Source organism: Marmota marmota, unplaced genomic scaffold (genome assembly GCF_001458135.2).
Source record: "Marmota marmota marmota unplaced genomic scaffold, marMar, whole genome shotgun sequence".
Classification (NCBI taxonomy): Eukaryota; Metazoa; Chordata; class Mammalia; order Rodentia; family Sciuridae; genus Marmota; species Marmota marmota.
In genome coordinates this window covers 2,415,592-2,431,489 of record NW_026000141.1, presented here as the reverse complement: position 1 = coordinate 2,431,489, position 15,898 = coordinate 2,415,592, and the positions used below count along the sequence as shown (strand labels likewise).

The 15,898-nt window shown below is 52.3% G+C and overlaps 1 protein-coding gene across 9 annotated transcripts in view; it reads right to left on the bottom strand.

Moving 5' to 3' along the window:
• Positions 1 to 6,189: 6,189 nt before the first annotated feature.
• Rimbp2 (RIMS binding protein 2) overlaps positions 6,190 to 15,898 on the bottom strand; it is a 171,343-nt gene continuing 161,634 nt past the window's right edge. For 6 of the 9 annotated variants that reach the window (XM_048785899.1, XM_048785900.1, XM_048785903.1 and 3 more), the window contains 5 exons: positions 15,216 to 15,384; positions 13,675 to 13,778; positions 11,563 to 11,634; positions 9,561 to 9,695; positions 6,404 to 7,635 (listed from right to left, as the gene is read on the bottom strand). In XM_048785899.1, coding sequence (XP_048641856.1) covers positions 7,447 to 7,635; positions 9,561 to 9,695; positions 11,563 to 11,634; positions 13,675 to 13,778; positions 15,216 to 15,384 — 669 coding nt within the window. In that variant the 3' untranslated portion in view covers positions 6,404 to 7,446. Of the gene's footprint in view, positions 6,328 to 6,403; positions 9,109 to 9,560; positions 9,696 to 11,562; positions 11,635 to 13,674; positions 13,779 to 15,215; positions 15,385 to 15,898 lie in introns of those variants that run through there. The other 3 variants (XM_048785898.1, XM_048785904.1, XM_048785897.1) reach the window with 2 other exon arrangements.

Genomic DNA, 15,898 nt, shown 5'->3' with positions numbered 1-15,898 from the left:
TTTTTAAATTTTCATTGCACCACTTAAGACCTTTAATTTAATATCATAGAAAAGGAGTAAATGTGGACATTCTTGCTTTATTTCTTATTACTTTTCAAAAGGGTATTTCTGATTTTACCTCATTTAGGATTGTATCCATTAGTATATTTTAAAGAATACCCTCTACCAAGTTAAAAATATTTCCTTCTATTCATAATTTCCTAAGAATTTTTACAAGTAATTTGTGTTAAATTTTATTAAATAAATTTTCTGCATCTATTGAGACACCCTACAGTCCTTACATATTAGTCTATTGGTGTAGCATATGTTAGTTTAAGGTCCTCAAAGGTGACATCATCCCTGCATTCCTGAGGTAAACTAACTTGATTATCTTTTTTCCTTTTATATGCCATTGGCTTTTGTTAGCTGAGATGTTTGTGTGAAGGGTCTGGGTTCATAGTGAAGTGGCCCATAAGTTTCCATCTCCTCCCGTCTCTGTTTGCTTTTGGAATCCAGGTGTACAACTCTTAAAACAGCTGGAAGGATGTAGTCCTTTTATTTCCTGGCAGATTTCCTGTAAGGTTGGGAAGGCCTCTTCCTTGAATATTTGAGTGTTCTCCTCCTATGAGACTATCTGGACCCGAGATTTTCCTCATGGAAAATATGTTAACTATTACTTCCACTTCCTAATATTTTTTCATGCTTCTACTCTTTAATAATCAATATTACTACTTTACACTTTCCCCAGGAATTTTCCCATTTCTTCTGAATTTTCCAATTTATTGACAGATATTTTCATCTTTCAACAATGGTACTGACATTCCTGTCCTCTTTCTGACGAGGAGTGCTGTTGATGCCTCTGTGTTGTGGCCTGTCTCTCCAGGTGGACGTCCCTTTCTCAGTCTGGGTGCAAACCTGGCAGAGGCTCTGATGGTCTTGTGATTTCCCCTCCGTGGACTCCTGCTCTCATTGGCTTCTTTCCTTGGTGCCTCTGCCTTGCGGCTGCAGTCAAACACCAACACTGACAGTGTTCCCGGGCACGGCAGAGCTCGGAGGCTGCCCTGGAGCTCCCCCTGCCTGCAGCTGCACTTTCTGTCTCTACTTCACTCTCAATTTTGTTTTAATTCCAGTTCAATTTTTCTTGACCCACAAGTTCATTTAGCAATGTGGTTTTTTTTGTTGTTGTTGTTGTTGTTATTTCTAAGTTCGTGGGAAGTTCTGTTGTCTATCCCCCTCTCAGTCGCCAGGGTTGGTTCACCCTTTCGTCAAGATCCAGAGCTCCTAATGGAACAGTTTTTATGAAGCAGCAGGCAGGTTGAGCTGCAGCATCCTGGTGCTGTGGTGAGTGTGGGTGGCACTTTCCTAGCGTACCGGTGCTGCTCGGCTCCATGTCCTCAATACTGCGGGTGAAATGGACACTCAGTCCCTGATGTTTTGATTCCTGAGCTTTAAGTGTAGTGAATTTCAAAACTGTCTGTGTCTTGCACATGTGCATGTCTTTGAGCAGAGGCCCTCTCCCCGCCTGTCCAAGAGAAGTGCCTACAAACCACTGGGGAGGTGGAATGGCACGTTCCTCCAGGGCAGGGTGCAGACTTGCCACAGTCCAGATGGCCAAGCTAAGGTGCTGCTTTGTGGCAAAGCCCAGACAAGGCTGTTGCCCCTGATGAAATGTTTGTCGTCTCGTCTCAGGTGTCCCCTGCTCTCTGTCGTCGCGGGGACCTCACCTGCCCCGTTGGAACATGGGCAGCTGGCTCTCCCACCCGGCACCACACCCTTGGTTCTAATCAAGGCTTTCTCATGGGACCTGACCCAGGACCTGTTCGTCTACCCTTATCCTGCAGCTGTGCAGGCTCTAGGAGCCCAGCGTGGTGTCCACTTACAGCAGTAGTGACCACGTCTTATACACCTGATAAAAGTTTAAGTTAAAAATGACCCTGAGTACAAGGTGGCTGATGAGGCCCCCCCAAAAAAAAAAACTGAAGGAAAGATGAAATCAAAGGCCCACAAAGCGAGACTGAGCAGGTGTGAGCAGAGCACTGTGTGACAGAGGGCCGACGGTGAGCTTTTCAAGGCTCGTCTCTGGTTTCCCTGAGACACTTTGCAAACGAGATGTGGAGGGCGAAGCGTCCTGAGTGCTGACGTCCACGACCCTGGGGCAATGCAGCCCTGGGGAGCGGGTGGCCTGCAGGGCGCCCCAAGCCAGAAGCACTTCATCTCACAATGGCCAGAGTGAGCACGCACAGGACAGTGGCCCTGTGTGTATGTGTCTAATGAGGCAAGGCCAGTTAGCAGGTTTGCTCAGAGGGACAGGTCAATGTCCTGTGTTTGTTGGGAACTTTACCATCACATCCCCAGAGACTGACATTACAGGAGAGAGAAGAACCAACCAGCAAGGATGTGGGAAGCTCTCAAGACGCATTGCTCGATGTGGCCAGTGACTGGAACAGCATTCTTTCCCACGTGTGTGGAGGACCCTAGGGCAGAGCCCCGCTGAGCCACAGAGCAGGTCCTGGGCAGGATGTGTGGGCTCTGTACCACTGAAGAATTAAAATGGGATCGCTGACGACTATGAAATTTCCAAATATTTTAATACAAGATACTTCTGGATAACCCTTGGGTCAACAAGGAAATTCCAGGACAGGCCAGGATGGCCATGGGAATAAGGTCAGAATGTGAGCGATGGGCTGAAGCTATGGCCAGAGGAAATTCTGATTTTAAATATTCTTTTTTAAAAATAGAAAACTTGAAATTCAGCAGTTGAGAATCTTATCCCTAAAAACAATAAAGAAAGTGGAAGGGAGAGAGCAGCAGAGCTGCGTGGGAAGGCCGTGGCAGGGCGGCCCCGAGCCCGGCCCTGTGGCCAACAGGGTGACGTCCTGCCAGGCCAGAGGCAGGCGGACCAGACCAGCAGCACAGGGTGCCTGCTCTGGTCCTGCTGCATCCTGGGAGACCCTGACCCATCCTGACCTCACCTCTGCCACAGCCATTGGGGCCCTGGGGTGAGGGCAGGAGGCTGCTGCATTGCTGAGGGTAGGGCCACCGCTGGCTGCTTGTTCTCCTGCATGAGGAGTGCTGTTGTGCCTTCTCCCGCTGCTGCTCCCACCCTTCTTTGAAGTCAGTTGTCATGGCCCTTGGCTCCTCCTGCCTCACATCTGTCACCTGCAGGCCTTGGGCTTGGCCTGCTGCTGGCCTTCCTCTGCTGACCACATTCTGCAACACCTGCTCCCCCAGCAAAAAACTTACCTGGGACCCGCAGACGACTGGACATCCCCTCCTTCCCAGCAGACCTCCTGCACAGCCCAGGGGCCATCAATGGAAACTGTGCCTGACGGGCACCTCCAAAGGTCTCACCCGCCTGCCCTTGCCCCTCCCACAGAGCTCCTCGGAGGTGCTGCACCTCCATACGATTGGCCCTCCCACCCCTCCCTACTGAGGTTGCTGGGGAGGGAGACTGACAGGCCATAACGCAGTGCTTTGCCAAGCAGCAGAAGAGCAGCCGGGGAGCCCTGGGTTGCCAGTCTGCCTCCTGGGGCAGGGAATGGCAGTGAGGTGGTGGCGGCTGTCACTGGTGCCTCAACCCCACCCCACCCCCAGGGTAGAAAGAGCTTGTGACCAACATCTGGCAGGAACTCGGTGGTCTTCAGTGTCTCGCTGGAGATTCAGAACAGCTGAGATGGTCATCACCTGCCATCAAAAACCCAACTATTCTCCAATCCCGTAAGCAAAGGCTTGTGATCAAAGGAACGGAGGTGGTGTCTGCCTTATTAACGTGAGTTTTTCTAAACAATCTGCAGACCAAGTTGTGCAGCGCTGATGGGCAGCGAGGCTGGATGGGAAGCCCCAGCTGTGGTACCAACCCATGGAGTAGGAGCTCTGCTGCCAGGGAGAAGGCAGCAGATGTGTCCAGCTGCCCCCAGGGTGGGTGTGGCTTCAGCACCCCTCCTTGTCGCCCGTCCTCCCTGTCACTGTGGCCAGCTCCCTGGCTCGGGTCTTAGGAGATGTCCTATTCTGACGAGTGGCTGCACTGGGCCTGATTAGCCAGGCTGCCCCCGGTGTACTTTGTTGATTTAATGGTTATCACTGTTGTAATAAAGTTGTCATAGGGCCTGAGGTGGTAAACCCTCATGAATCCCTCTTTAAGTTGGATTCCTAGATGTGGGATTCACCTAAAGGTCACACACACTTGTCCTGCTCTGGAGAGTGGGTGACCACATGTGGGAGAAACGTCACAGAGGGGTCCAGCCTGCCCGGCCAGGGGCTTGCATCCTGTCTGGATTTTCACCTTCAGATCTGCTACCTTGGCATTTGCTACTTCCCAGCTCAGGCTGATGTGCTTGCACGGGGCTTCCGAAGGAGGACAGGTGGAAAGCTCCACCCAGGGAGGGCTTCACACCTGGACTACATTTATTTTGCATTCTTATATTAATTTCATTTCCACACTTGACTCGCCATCTTTCTTTGGATTCATCTGTTTTTGTCCCAAGATCTCATTCTGGTGACCCAGGCCCTCTTTACCACAGTGTAGCAGCTGCAGGAAGCGGCGAGAACCCAGCCCACAGGAGCAGCCTGCAAGGGCTCACAAGCCACCAGCCCCATGGTCAGCTGCATTCCTCACAAAGGGGACCTTGTTTCAAAATGGAAAATGTTTAGAAGTGTGTCTTCCTCCTCTTGATGTTGACGAGGCTTCCAGCATAGCTGACCAGTGGTCTGTCCTTCCCTCTGCCAAAGGGCTGAGGTCTGGTCCTGGGTGGCAGCCTGTAGGCAGGCTTCCCTTGGGTACCAGAGCTTCCAGGCCAAGCCCTCCCCTGCCAGCCTTCTCGCCCACTCAGAGCCCCAGAAGGAGATAGGTGAAAAGTTTCTGGAAGGATGATATATCGGGGTTGTTGTTTTTTTATTTTTAAGTATAGTTACTTTTCAAAATAAGGAATAACTCTGGGCATAACACTGAAGAAAGAGTTTTGAGTTTTCTTTAAGTAGATAGGTAAGTGTACTATTTGAAAGTATCATTGATAGAATAGAAAATCTTTAGGTAAGTGATTTTAAAATGGAATTTGGAGGAGAAGGATGCTCCTCTAATCCAAGCAGCTCGGGGCTGGGCAGGAGGACAGGTTCCAGGCCAGCCTGGGTGACTTAGTGAGGCTCTGGCTCAAAGTACTATTTAAGAAGGGCTGGGGATATGGCTCTGTGGTAGAGCACTCACCTAGAATGCACAAAGCCTGGGTTCTATTCCCAGTAACTCAAAATACTTCCCCCAAATTCATTTAAAAATCTTGAATGTAGATAGGAAAGTCATAACAAAATTAACCAGAACTTTGATATAGTTGTTGGTCATCCAGTGAAAATTGTCTTTAAGGTCGAGGGCAAGAATGGGGGGGCATTCTGGGTAGAAGAAGCACTCTGCTCTGGGGTGGGATCGGGGGTCAACAGGCCTGTCCTGAAGCCCACGATGGCTTCAGAGCTGGGAGTCAGGGCAGCGCGGGAGGCCCAACGTGCCGTGCTCTCCACTCTGCATGGTGCAGGTCGGCTCCCCTAACAGGACACACCCCAGCTGGCACAGGGTCCTGAGGTTGGCTGGGAAGGGGATGGATGTGTCGAAGCTGTCCATGCAGAGCCACCTCTGCAGGACACTGGCACCCACAGGCACTAGGAGCAAGCCAAGTCCTGCTCACTGGGACATGGCGCCTGACCACAGGTTTGTATTTTAGGGAATTTGAAAATCTCCCCAAAGATTTGGAGAAACACATCCTGGCTATGTGGGTGAAGGGGACAGAAGCCGTCCTGGCACCACCCAGTGAGCCCCTAGCCAGGGAAGGCACAGCCAGTCATGGGAGACTGTGTGGCCCTCTGGGGCATCAGATGTGGCCTCACTGCCTTGGAACCATATGGCGGCGCCTGGCCACCGTGTGCTGGTTTCAGCTCTTAGTTCAAACCATTCCTTGTACCTGGAAAATAGTAAGTAGGGCTCTTGGGGAAATCCTGTGTATGGGAAGTTGCCTCCTGTTGCGCTCAGCTCCCAAATGGCCAATCCCAAGTGGCCAAGGAACAGCAGGACTCCACTGACTGGCTTCTCCTCGGCCCTCTGCCAGCAGGAGCATCTCCCACCTAACTGGCTGTACCTTGGTGCACCAGTGCCAGGAACCCTGTCCAGGGAAAGGGCCCTAGCACTCAATGGGGACCCCTGTCCATGGGGGGCCCCAGCACTCGATGGGGACCCCAAAATGTAGGTCAAGTTACCTTTGGAAGAAAGTTCCAGAAAAGGTGAGGCTCGAGCATCTTCCCGAGCATGGAGGAGAGAGGACTTTGCCTGTCGTGCCATGACGGGAAATGTCCACATAGACGGTCAACAGCCTTGTACAAAATAACAAATTTTATTTCTAGAAAATATTTTACACTAGCTGTACACATGCACACACCCACACAGTACTTTACCACGCATAGAGCAATTTCTTTTTAATAAATCTACTACATACTATTATGTTACAATTTACAAGATAGTTTTGAAGACACAATGGGGAAAGCTTTGTCATTCATTTATAAACCTTCCATAAATTACAAAAGAAAGGCAGTCTGAAAAGTATGTATAAAGAGTAAAAACAATTTACAAGTGGACAAGAATTACAAAATAGTAACCATCAAATACACCTGCCAGCAACTGGGTAAGTCTTGTTGAAATGCCAATGATGGGGGGACGGGCTATTCCGGGCAGGGGGAAGGTGGCTGTTTCTGGTGTGGCCAGTGGATGGGGTGGGTGCTGTATGTGTGTGCAGCTCCCTGTCGAGGGCTTGGGTGTGGCCTTTTGACAAATAGTATAACAAAAACATGCCACAATATAACACTGGAAGCCAATATCGCCACTTTCTGGCAGGTCGGACACTAGTGCTTTTCCAGACAGAGGTGCTTTCCCGCCCTGGCTCTGGGGTGCCTGGCTCTGGGATGCCTGCTGGGTGGGCGTTGTGTTCTCGGGCTTGCCCGGAAAGCCTGGGACAGGACCTGAAGCTACACAGCTGTGGGGCTGGCCATCAGGCCGGGGTGGGTGCAGACCAGGAACGACAACACAGACCAGTAGACACTGCGGTTTTATTGGACATACAGACCATGTGCGTTCATAAGGCAGAACATCAAGGCGAGTCAGACGAGGAAAGTGACAGTTATGGTTATGAGGAAAGCGCTTTGGATGGGAGGAGAGTTGGACCTCGTTCCTCTAAGGATAGATGACAAATGCACAGAGCTGGGTTACAGGTGGGCAGCGGGTGGCCCAGGGCCCCGCTTGGCAGCAGGACACCAGCCCTGGGAAAGGGGGCGACAGCCCCTCTGCTCCCGCAGTGGCTTAGGGTGGTGGTGGTGCAAGAGCATTTCTCTACTGGTGTCGGGAGGAGATTGTGTTTTAGGAAGTGCTTGAGTCGTGAGAACCCTAGTTTGGAATCAAAGAGAATCACAGGGACTCGGCGGCTGTCCACAGCACAGGGGTCATTTCACCGCGCCCAGCCTCGCCAGCAGCGTCTTGCCTTTGGAGAGAAGCCCCCTTTTCTTTCTTGAGGACATTTCCCTGCCTTTCCCGGGACCACCAGAACCCATAGATGACGTAGGTGACCCCGTATGGAGATGGGCTGTGGGGGATGGAGCTCTCCTTGCTGGCCCTGAACCCTCAGGAGGAACCTAGTAGGTACATTGTAACAGTTTGAGTGTGTGAGCGCCAACAATAGCCATTCACTCGGTACCGCGCGCCGCCCCGGCTCCCGCGCTGCCTTCAGTCTGCATGTGCAATGAGTGGCACACGCCCGCTCCCAGGGCACCCTAACAGGTCTGGCGTGGTTAGCCTCCCATGTCTGCACTAGGAGAGGGTGGCCACCGCTTTGGTAAACAAAGCTGGGTCACATTGACCGAATTCAGACTAAAAGCAGGGAAGTGCTTTAAATGAGATTGATAGCAAAGTTGGCCAAGTACCCATCAGTCGTCTTAAAAGCAAAAGTTCTTACAGGCAGTTTGGGTGCATTTGGAAACTACTTGGTTATATAAAACCCTGATGCTGTTGAGTGCGTTCTTGGATTAGTTAGGATACTGTAGAAACATTGGAGATGGCACACTGGTTGAAAGGAAAAAAACTAAAATGAACCTTAATTACAATCAAAGAAAGCTTAAAGGCCCTTATTTATGCTTCTGTTGTTCGCACATAATTGCACGTCTGTCACCGGCATATGGCCTGTGGAGTGTTTCCATAGACTCCAGGTGCTTATCAACCATGCTTAGGAGGGCGGGGCTTTGTTTCAATGTGCCAGGTGGCAACTTTGACTTGTGACTTTCTGCGGCTGGGTGCATGCCTGGGATTACATGACTCCTTCCCCAACCTCTCCAGAGCAGACCCCACTAAGTGGGCCTCACTGTGCAGCAGGAAAAGGACAGGAGCCAAGGGCTTCAAGCTTGCTTGGATTCAGAATCAAGGTCTAGCCCTCGTGGAAACACCTAGGGATGCATCCCAAAGCACACCTGAAGTTGCGTCTCCTGCCCCCAGTGCAACCCTCGGAGCTGCACGTCCCTGGAACGTGGTATTGCATTGGTACCCAGGCCTGGCTGCGTCTGTGCCGACGCTTGCTCCTCAGTGGAGGTGTGGTCTCTGGCACTCAGGCCGGAGCCCGCACCACCCCTGTGTTCACCACTCATCTACTTGATCTTGAACTAGAGGTGTTTGTTTTTGGTTTTATTTTTAGGAAAAATCCTATGGTAAACGTACTGGGTAGCTTGTGCTTTTTCCAAGGGTGGCTAACAATGCAATATGCAGCTTTGAGGAAGAGCAGACGTTGGAATTCTATGTAAACAGACAACTGGCTTGTAAGAAATATGTTCCCAATGTCGGCCTTTCAAATGCTCTTAATGAAAATAGCAGGAAATGATCATTAAAGCTGATTGGTTTCACTACAAATTCAGTTGTTTACAACTGAGGCCGAGGGATGTGCTAGCACTTTAGGTCCAGTGTTTTTTGAGACATATTTCTTTCCTCTCTAGGCCACAGTGAAGCTTAAGTCTACCGCACTGGTCCGTTAGGTAGCTTAAGTCGGCATCTCGCTAGGTGTCTCCGGCTGCTCACTTACGTGAAGGCTACATGCCTGATTAGGGTGTGAAATGAACGCTCTTCTTCGGTGTCCAAGCAGATGACAAAGAAATAAAGATATAGACGTAAAATATGACAGATAAGAACTCGCGGTGATGGCGTAAAGTAAAGATGAGACACTAAATGTGAATGCGGCCTCTGAGCGGATGTGCTGCAGTGGCCTCTGACCCTCCCTAGGAGGCCTGGGCTCCTGACCAGGGCGGGCAACCGTCCCTGTCCCGGCCTCACTCCAGCAACTGAAACGTGCACCTGTCGTGTCGGGCAGGGTCGTCCTGGGGTCAAGGTGGACCCTTGGGAACTTCAGGGGTCTTTTGTGTGAAATAAGGTTTAAGATCAAGCACTGGTAGGCCCGACCCCATGGAGGGGCAGAGAGGAAGGCATTCAGGGCGTGTGCTTTTGGCCCAAGATGCAGAAACATGAATGATCATCCGCACATGGCAGGGGCGGGACCCGAGAGGCTGGAGGGGGTGCTTACCCTTTTGGCCTTGGAGCGCGGGGGTGCATCTTGAGAGTAGGGGGACGGGGCGTCGGAGAGGTAGACTTCCACGTCCTCAGGCACTTCCTCCAGGAAGTTGGAAGGCACCAGGCCTTTCAGCCCATTGAGCTCCCCCTGGAAGCAGAGGCGGGGAGGTCAGAAGAACCACCTCGCCCCCAGACCCCCTTCTTACTCTCATGAGGGGAGCACGGCCCACAGGACAGCAAGATGGGTTCATCCTTGTCAATAGTGGCCTCTCCCAGGGACAGCCTTAGCAAGAGCTCAATGCAGGGTCATCTTCCAGAGAGGTCTGGAGGAGCGGGCCTGAGCTGGCCCTCAGGTCTGCTCGTCTCCTTCAGTGGGTCTCCAGCCTGGCTGACCCTGGGGTCCCTTAGGAGCCTGCAGTGTCCCACAGCTCAGAAACACTGACCCAGGCTGAGGACGTGTCCCTCGGGAGCAGAGCAGGAAGAGTGAGGGCCAGGCTTACCCTCCCTCCCACAGGTGAATGTGTTCTCAGACTCAGGCCACAAGGCAGGCGGGAGTCTGCAGGCATCTCCTCAGGTGGCTGCTCCAGAGGGGCACCCGTCCTTCCAGGCCCTTCTCCTCTGACATACCTATGCATGTGTCCGGCTGCTCGCTGGACACCAGGACATAGGGCTGGGAGCCTACTTGTCACTTCTCCCAGTCCCTCCAAACACCAACCTGCCCTGCAAGTTCCGAAACCCAGTTCAGAACGGTGTGGTGGCCCCAGCACTGAGGGGACTGAGGCAGGAGGACCACTCAAGGCCAGCATGGGCAACAGAGCCAGACCCCATCTTAAAAGGATGGTCTCTACAACATGGAGCTCTGCTTCCTCATGAGACAGAAGTGGCCATGCTGTGTGGAGGTTGAAAGCTTCTGTCCATGCAAGGACACAGTTGACAGCAACAGGCCATTTGAAGGTCCAATTCTGTGCACACACTTGAACTAATGGAAGGTGTGTTTTCACACAGGTGTATACCTTTTTAAAAATCAGCTCAAGAACCAGAAAAGCAAATGAAGCCTGTACAACTACATTCCTCAAGAGACAGTGGACCTAACAGATTTTTAAGCAGAATCTAATCTTCTTCTAGTAATAGTGCTTCCAATGTCAATCTATTTCAGAGCCCAGGAAAAGAGAAAAGGGAAACTCTTTAACTCAATCAGTAACTCTAGAATAATCCTGAAAATAAAGGCCACAGCAGAGGGAGCACAGACATAACTTGTGAAGAAAATGCCAGAAGATCAAATCCAATGCTTTAAAAATAACCATATACCCCTAGGTGACCATGGGCTCTTCAGGGAGGAGGTGAACCCTACTCCTAGCAGCCCTTCCCTTCTCTCCCTGGGGGAATATTAGAGAAATAACCACAGGAGCAGGAAAGGAAGGCACCCAGCATGTGAGGTGGGTAGGGGGGGCGGGTCGTGAGAGGTCCTGTGGATCTGGACTGCCCACAGGTCAGCTGCAGGGCAGGTGGGGAGCGCTAAGACCTCGGGGATCTTATCCACCTATTGAGTTCTGCTTATTGGTTTCTTACTTTCTCTGTAAGATTAATTTACCACCTACAAATAAATAGTCTAGAAAACTAAATTATTATGTAAATGTTTGGATGGTGACAATTTTAAAATGTCAGAAAATAGAATGTTTTTATTTTGTCTACGTTTAGATACATGGAAAATACCATTATTAGCTAACAAGAAGCAGCTTTTCTGTTATGTGCAAGTGGGGCAGGCTCTCCACCTCCTAGTAACACTAACATATGCGTCTTGCCTGAGAGTGATGAGAGAAAGGGAAGACAGGCTGTAAGAGGCACAAAGTGAATGAGGAGGTGCTTCTTTTAAAGTTGTAGATGGACAAGATATCTTTCTTTTTTTATGCAGTGCTGAGAATTGAACCCAGGGCCTCACATGTGCTAGACAAACGCTCTACCACTGAGCCACAACCCCGGCCCAGAGGTGGTGCTTCTTGATTAGAAACACTTACATAATAAAATCCATCTTCATCGATTTCACCAAAAACAGTGATAATATCTCCCGTGCAAAACGTAAGTTCAGCCTACAGAGAGAACATAAAATGCACAGCATCTTGTTACAGGAAGTTGCTTTTGAAAACAAGTGGCTCGTATTACCGAGAACCATCCTTCAATCACACAAGGAAGCCAAGTACAAAGCTAATGGAGGCTCCTGCTCAGTCTTCTAGAAAGTTCTACACCTCAGGATGATGTCCACCTAGAAAGAAATGTCTGCAGGGCTTTGGTTCCTGGATGACTTTCAAGAGCACTTCCTTCCCCACTGGTGATACAGCTTTAAAGCTGACCATATGGCCCTGAGGACTGATTGTGGGGGCACTCCTGTGAGCAAGGGTGGCCACACAGACACCTCGCTGAGCATCAAGACTCCTGCTCCATGACGGACGGAACTCAGTGCCTGTGTGCATCAGCCCAGAGACAAACATGCTGGTCACAGGCCCCTGTCCTTAGGAATCAACCGTCTCACATTTTCAGACCCCAGAAATGGGGACCAGAGGGACAAGCCCAGTAGGGGATACCAAAAATGAGTAAATACATAAAGATTCGACTTCTAAACACGAAGGTGAGGAATCAGGCTGTGCCTGGTGTGGGGCGGGACCTGGGCCTGAGCTTCCTTGGCAGGGCAGATCCCATAGGATGTGCTTTCCTGTGGCTTGGCCTCAGCTCAGTTGACACGTGCACTTTTTCTTTCTTTCCTAAAGGAAATGTACACCCTAAATTGCCATTTGGGGATGGCACAGGGGTACGTGGCCCTGGGCTGGGGTTTGTCAAGCAGAGCAGCCCCCTTCACTCCAGCACCTCCAGCGAATGCCAGGAGCCGCTGTGCCCCCAGGCCCACTCGGGCCAGGCGTCCTGCTGCACTCACACCTGTGAGGAAGCGCGGTGCACACACCTGGCACCCTGACAGAGGAGTTCTGTGGCGTCCATCACTGTGAATGTGGCTCTTAACAGGGGCACACAGCAGGGCTGTGCCAGGTGGGTGGAGCCACACACTGGCTTTTACCCTGCACTGGGCACAGCACTGTGAAACACGGGCACTGATTACCCCCCGGAATTCCCTGTGGACCACAGTTGAGCATGAGCAAAGGGGTCTGCTGTAACCTGGGGCTGCTAGGGTCAGGAAGGACTATGGTGGCTATGGAGGACGACAGTGTCCTGGGGGTCTTGTGCGTCTATGGGGGCGAATGTAGTTATAGGGGCTATTATGGTTATGGGGCCTACTGTGGTTATAGGGGCTATGGTGACTATAAGGGCTACTGTGGCTATGGAGTTTGCAGAGGCTAGGGGACTAGAGTGGCCTTGTAAACTGCTGTGGCTATGGGGCAACTGGGCTACCATGGCTATGGGGACTACCATGCTATGGGGTCTGCTGTGGCTATGACAGCTATAGTAGCCTTGTAGCCTTGCAAGTTACTGTGGCCTTGTGGACTACTTGGCCATGGGGTCTGCTGTGGCTCTGAGGCCACTGTGGTTATTGAGTTACTGATGCTACGGGGGCTGCTGTGGCTAGAGGGTCTGCTGTGGTTATGGGATCTACAGGGGCTCTAGTGACCTTCTGGGCTATTTGTCTACGGGGTCTGCTGTGTCCATCCAGTCTGTTGTGGCTATGGGCACTACAGTGGGTTGGGGGTGTTGTGGCTATGAATTCTGACATCTCTCATTGGGGAACCTGTGGTGATGGAGTTAGCTGATTATCTATGTTGGCTTCTGTGGTCATGGAGCTAAGGTGCCTATGGAGCTACAGTGATTATGGAGTCTGCTGCGGCTATGAGGCTTCCAGGCCTACAGGGGTCTATTGTGGCCTGCTGTGGCTCTAGAGCCTATTATGGCTATGGGACACTCTGTCTGTAGGGGCTACTGTGTCAATGGGGTCTGCCATAACTGTGGGGTTTGCTGTATGTTTTCCTTAAGAACATCGTGGCTTCTCTTGCCTGTTGTCCCTACATTTGCCCATCTGTCTTGGTTGCCCTGCCTTTGGTGGCTCTTGCAGACATGGAAGTCTGTGGCTGGTGCCCCTGTTGGAGGGGCAGGTGACCTCCTGACCCTGTGCATGGTGCTGGCCCTACCTCGACATCCACGTTGGGCGAGCTCTCACGGGGGTCATAGTCGTACAGAGCCACCACTCTTCTTGTGGACACGGGGCGCTGCCTGCTGCTTCTTCTACTTCTCTCTGCAAGCCACAGAGGAAGAAAAAACCTGTCACGATGTCACCTCAGAACACCTGCTAGCACAATGTTCCGCAGTGTCGGGAGGGCATCTTAGCAGGTGTGTCCCCACATCTCACTGGCCCATGGGACCACACCCTCTGGGGCCCAGTCCTGGCACTGTCCTCTTCAAGCAGTCCAGCATGCCACCCTTGTCCTGGACCCACTCCTTCTACTTTGGCTCTAGGGTGGGTGCTCCTGGCAGGAGCCACCTTGGGAGTGAGTCCAGTGTCATGGCCAGCTCAGGATGGGGAGGCTAAGCGGGCAGAGGGAAGGCTGGAGGCTGCTCTGGGGAAGACCCACAAGCTCAGCACAACCAAGTTAGAAGTTGGCCGTCCTCCAAGGGTGGCTTTGCCAGTGTCACTGGGCCAGTGTACATCTCGGCTCGGTTCCCTTGTCCAGCAGCATGTGGGAGAAGGGAAAAGACAGAGAGACGTCTGACATCATGACGTCACAGACCAAGTGAGTCCCTCCACAGAGCGCCTGCTAGACTGGCTCAGGGAGGGTGGGGCCGTCCTGTCTCTGCCAGAGTCATGGATAAGCCGGGGAAGAAGACCACGACCCTGAGAGGGAGCCCGGGCCTCACGCTCAGCCTCAAATATTGGGGGGGCCATCTTGAGGCCATGAGTCTATTAAAAAATAAAATAGATTCAACCTTTATTGGCATTAATTTTGTGATCATCCTTAAAATTATGTATGATCTTTGGACCATTGAATTCTGATTTAGAAGTTAATTCAGAAGTTGTGAATTTTCAAACTTTAAATTCATATGGCATCAAATGGACCTTTCTCTCCACAGCTGTGTGGACCAAGTGAGGCCTTTCAAGCAGGGGAAGAGGACAGAGCATGGTGCGCTGCCCTCCCACTTGCTGGCCGTAGCCTTGCCCACTCCTCTATGCTGCTGCAGCCTGGCTCCCAGGCAGGGAGGAGGGAGGTGTGCCCAGACTGATGGGCAAGTCCCTCACAGGCCTTTGGATGAGCAAACCCAGCTGAGGATGAGAGGCCCAGGCTCCCTGTGCTTAGAAATGCACCGTGGACAGGCTGACCCTGGTGCCCCACCTAGAACAGCTGCTCCTCTGCTTCGTGGTGTGACCTGTGAACATGAGCTTTCATGGGGTCCTGGGCTGCTGAGAAGAATACCACAGGCTCTGAGCTTTACAGGCATAAGACCACAGGGGGAGGGAGGGGAGCAGCCGGCAGGGTGCTCTTCCTCTCCAGAGGGCCACCTGTGTGTGCACAGGTATTGGGGAGCATGTGTGTCCCTCGAGCAGGCAGCACTACTGCGACCCTGGTTTGTAGAGTGGGTTCTGCCCAAGAAAAATCAGCATGATGGCCCCAAGGCCTGGGCACGTCCAGTGGTGCGTGGCTGCCCCTAGCCTGAGGCCATACAGGGCCACGCTCACCTATTTTCTCCACGGGCGTGCTCAGGGGCAGGAAGCCTTGTCTTAGCAGCTGGTCAGTCATCTCCTCGTCATCAGCTTGGATCTCGGAGACCATGTTGCAGGGAATGAGGCCGAGCCGGGCGCAGGTCTCCCCGCGGTAGAAGCCATCTGCGTCTTTGTCTCCGTAGACCTGGAGCGTGGAGAGGCAGAGCACCGTGGGGGTGGCCCAGAAACGCCCCAGCCCCCGCACCACGTCACCTATGCCGACCCCACACACACGCTGGACCCCAGACACAGTGTCCCCTCCAGGGAGTGAGTCAGGTTTGGACAGCGCCTAAGCCCCCCGGGGGAGTGTGCACTGGAGGCCCTCTGCGTGGAAGGACCAGGGAGGGGTGGAGCCAGGCGCCAGGCCTTCCAACCACCTTCTGAGGTGGGTAAGCAGGGCCCTCCCCACCCACTGGTCCTGCAGATCCACACTGCTCCCCTCCTCTTCTCTAGAACGGGAGTGGGAATGGCACACCCTGCGTCTGTGTGCTGGGGAGGGTCCTCTGCCTGCCTCGGCCTCCTCCCCCTCCCTCCCACTGCTCTGCCCGTGGGTTAGGCCTTGTGTACTGCAAAGTCCCAAACTTTGGGCCTGTGGTTTGTTTCTCAGCTGCCCTGGGCTGAGGATCTATAGCTCAGGCGCCGGAGGCTGGTGTGTGTGG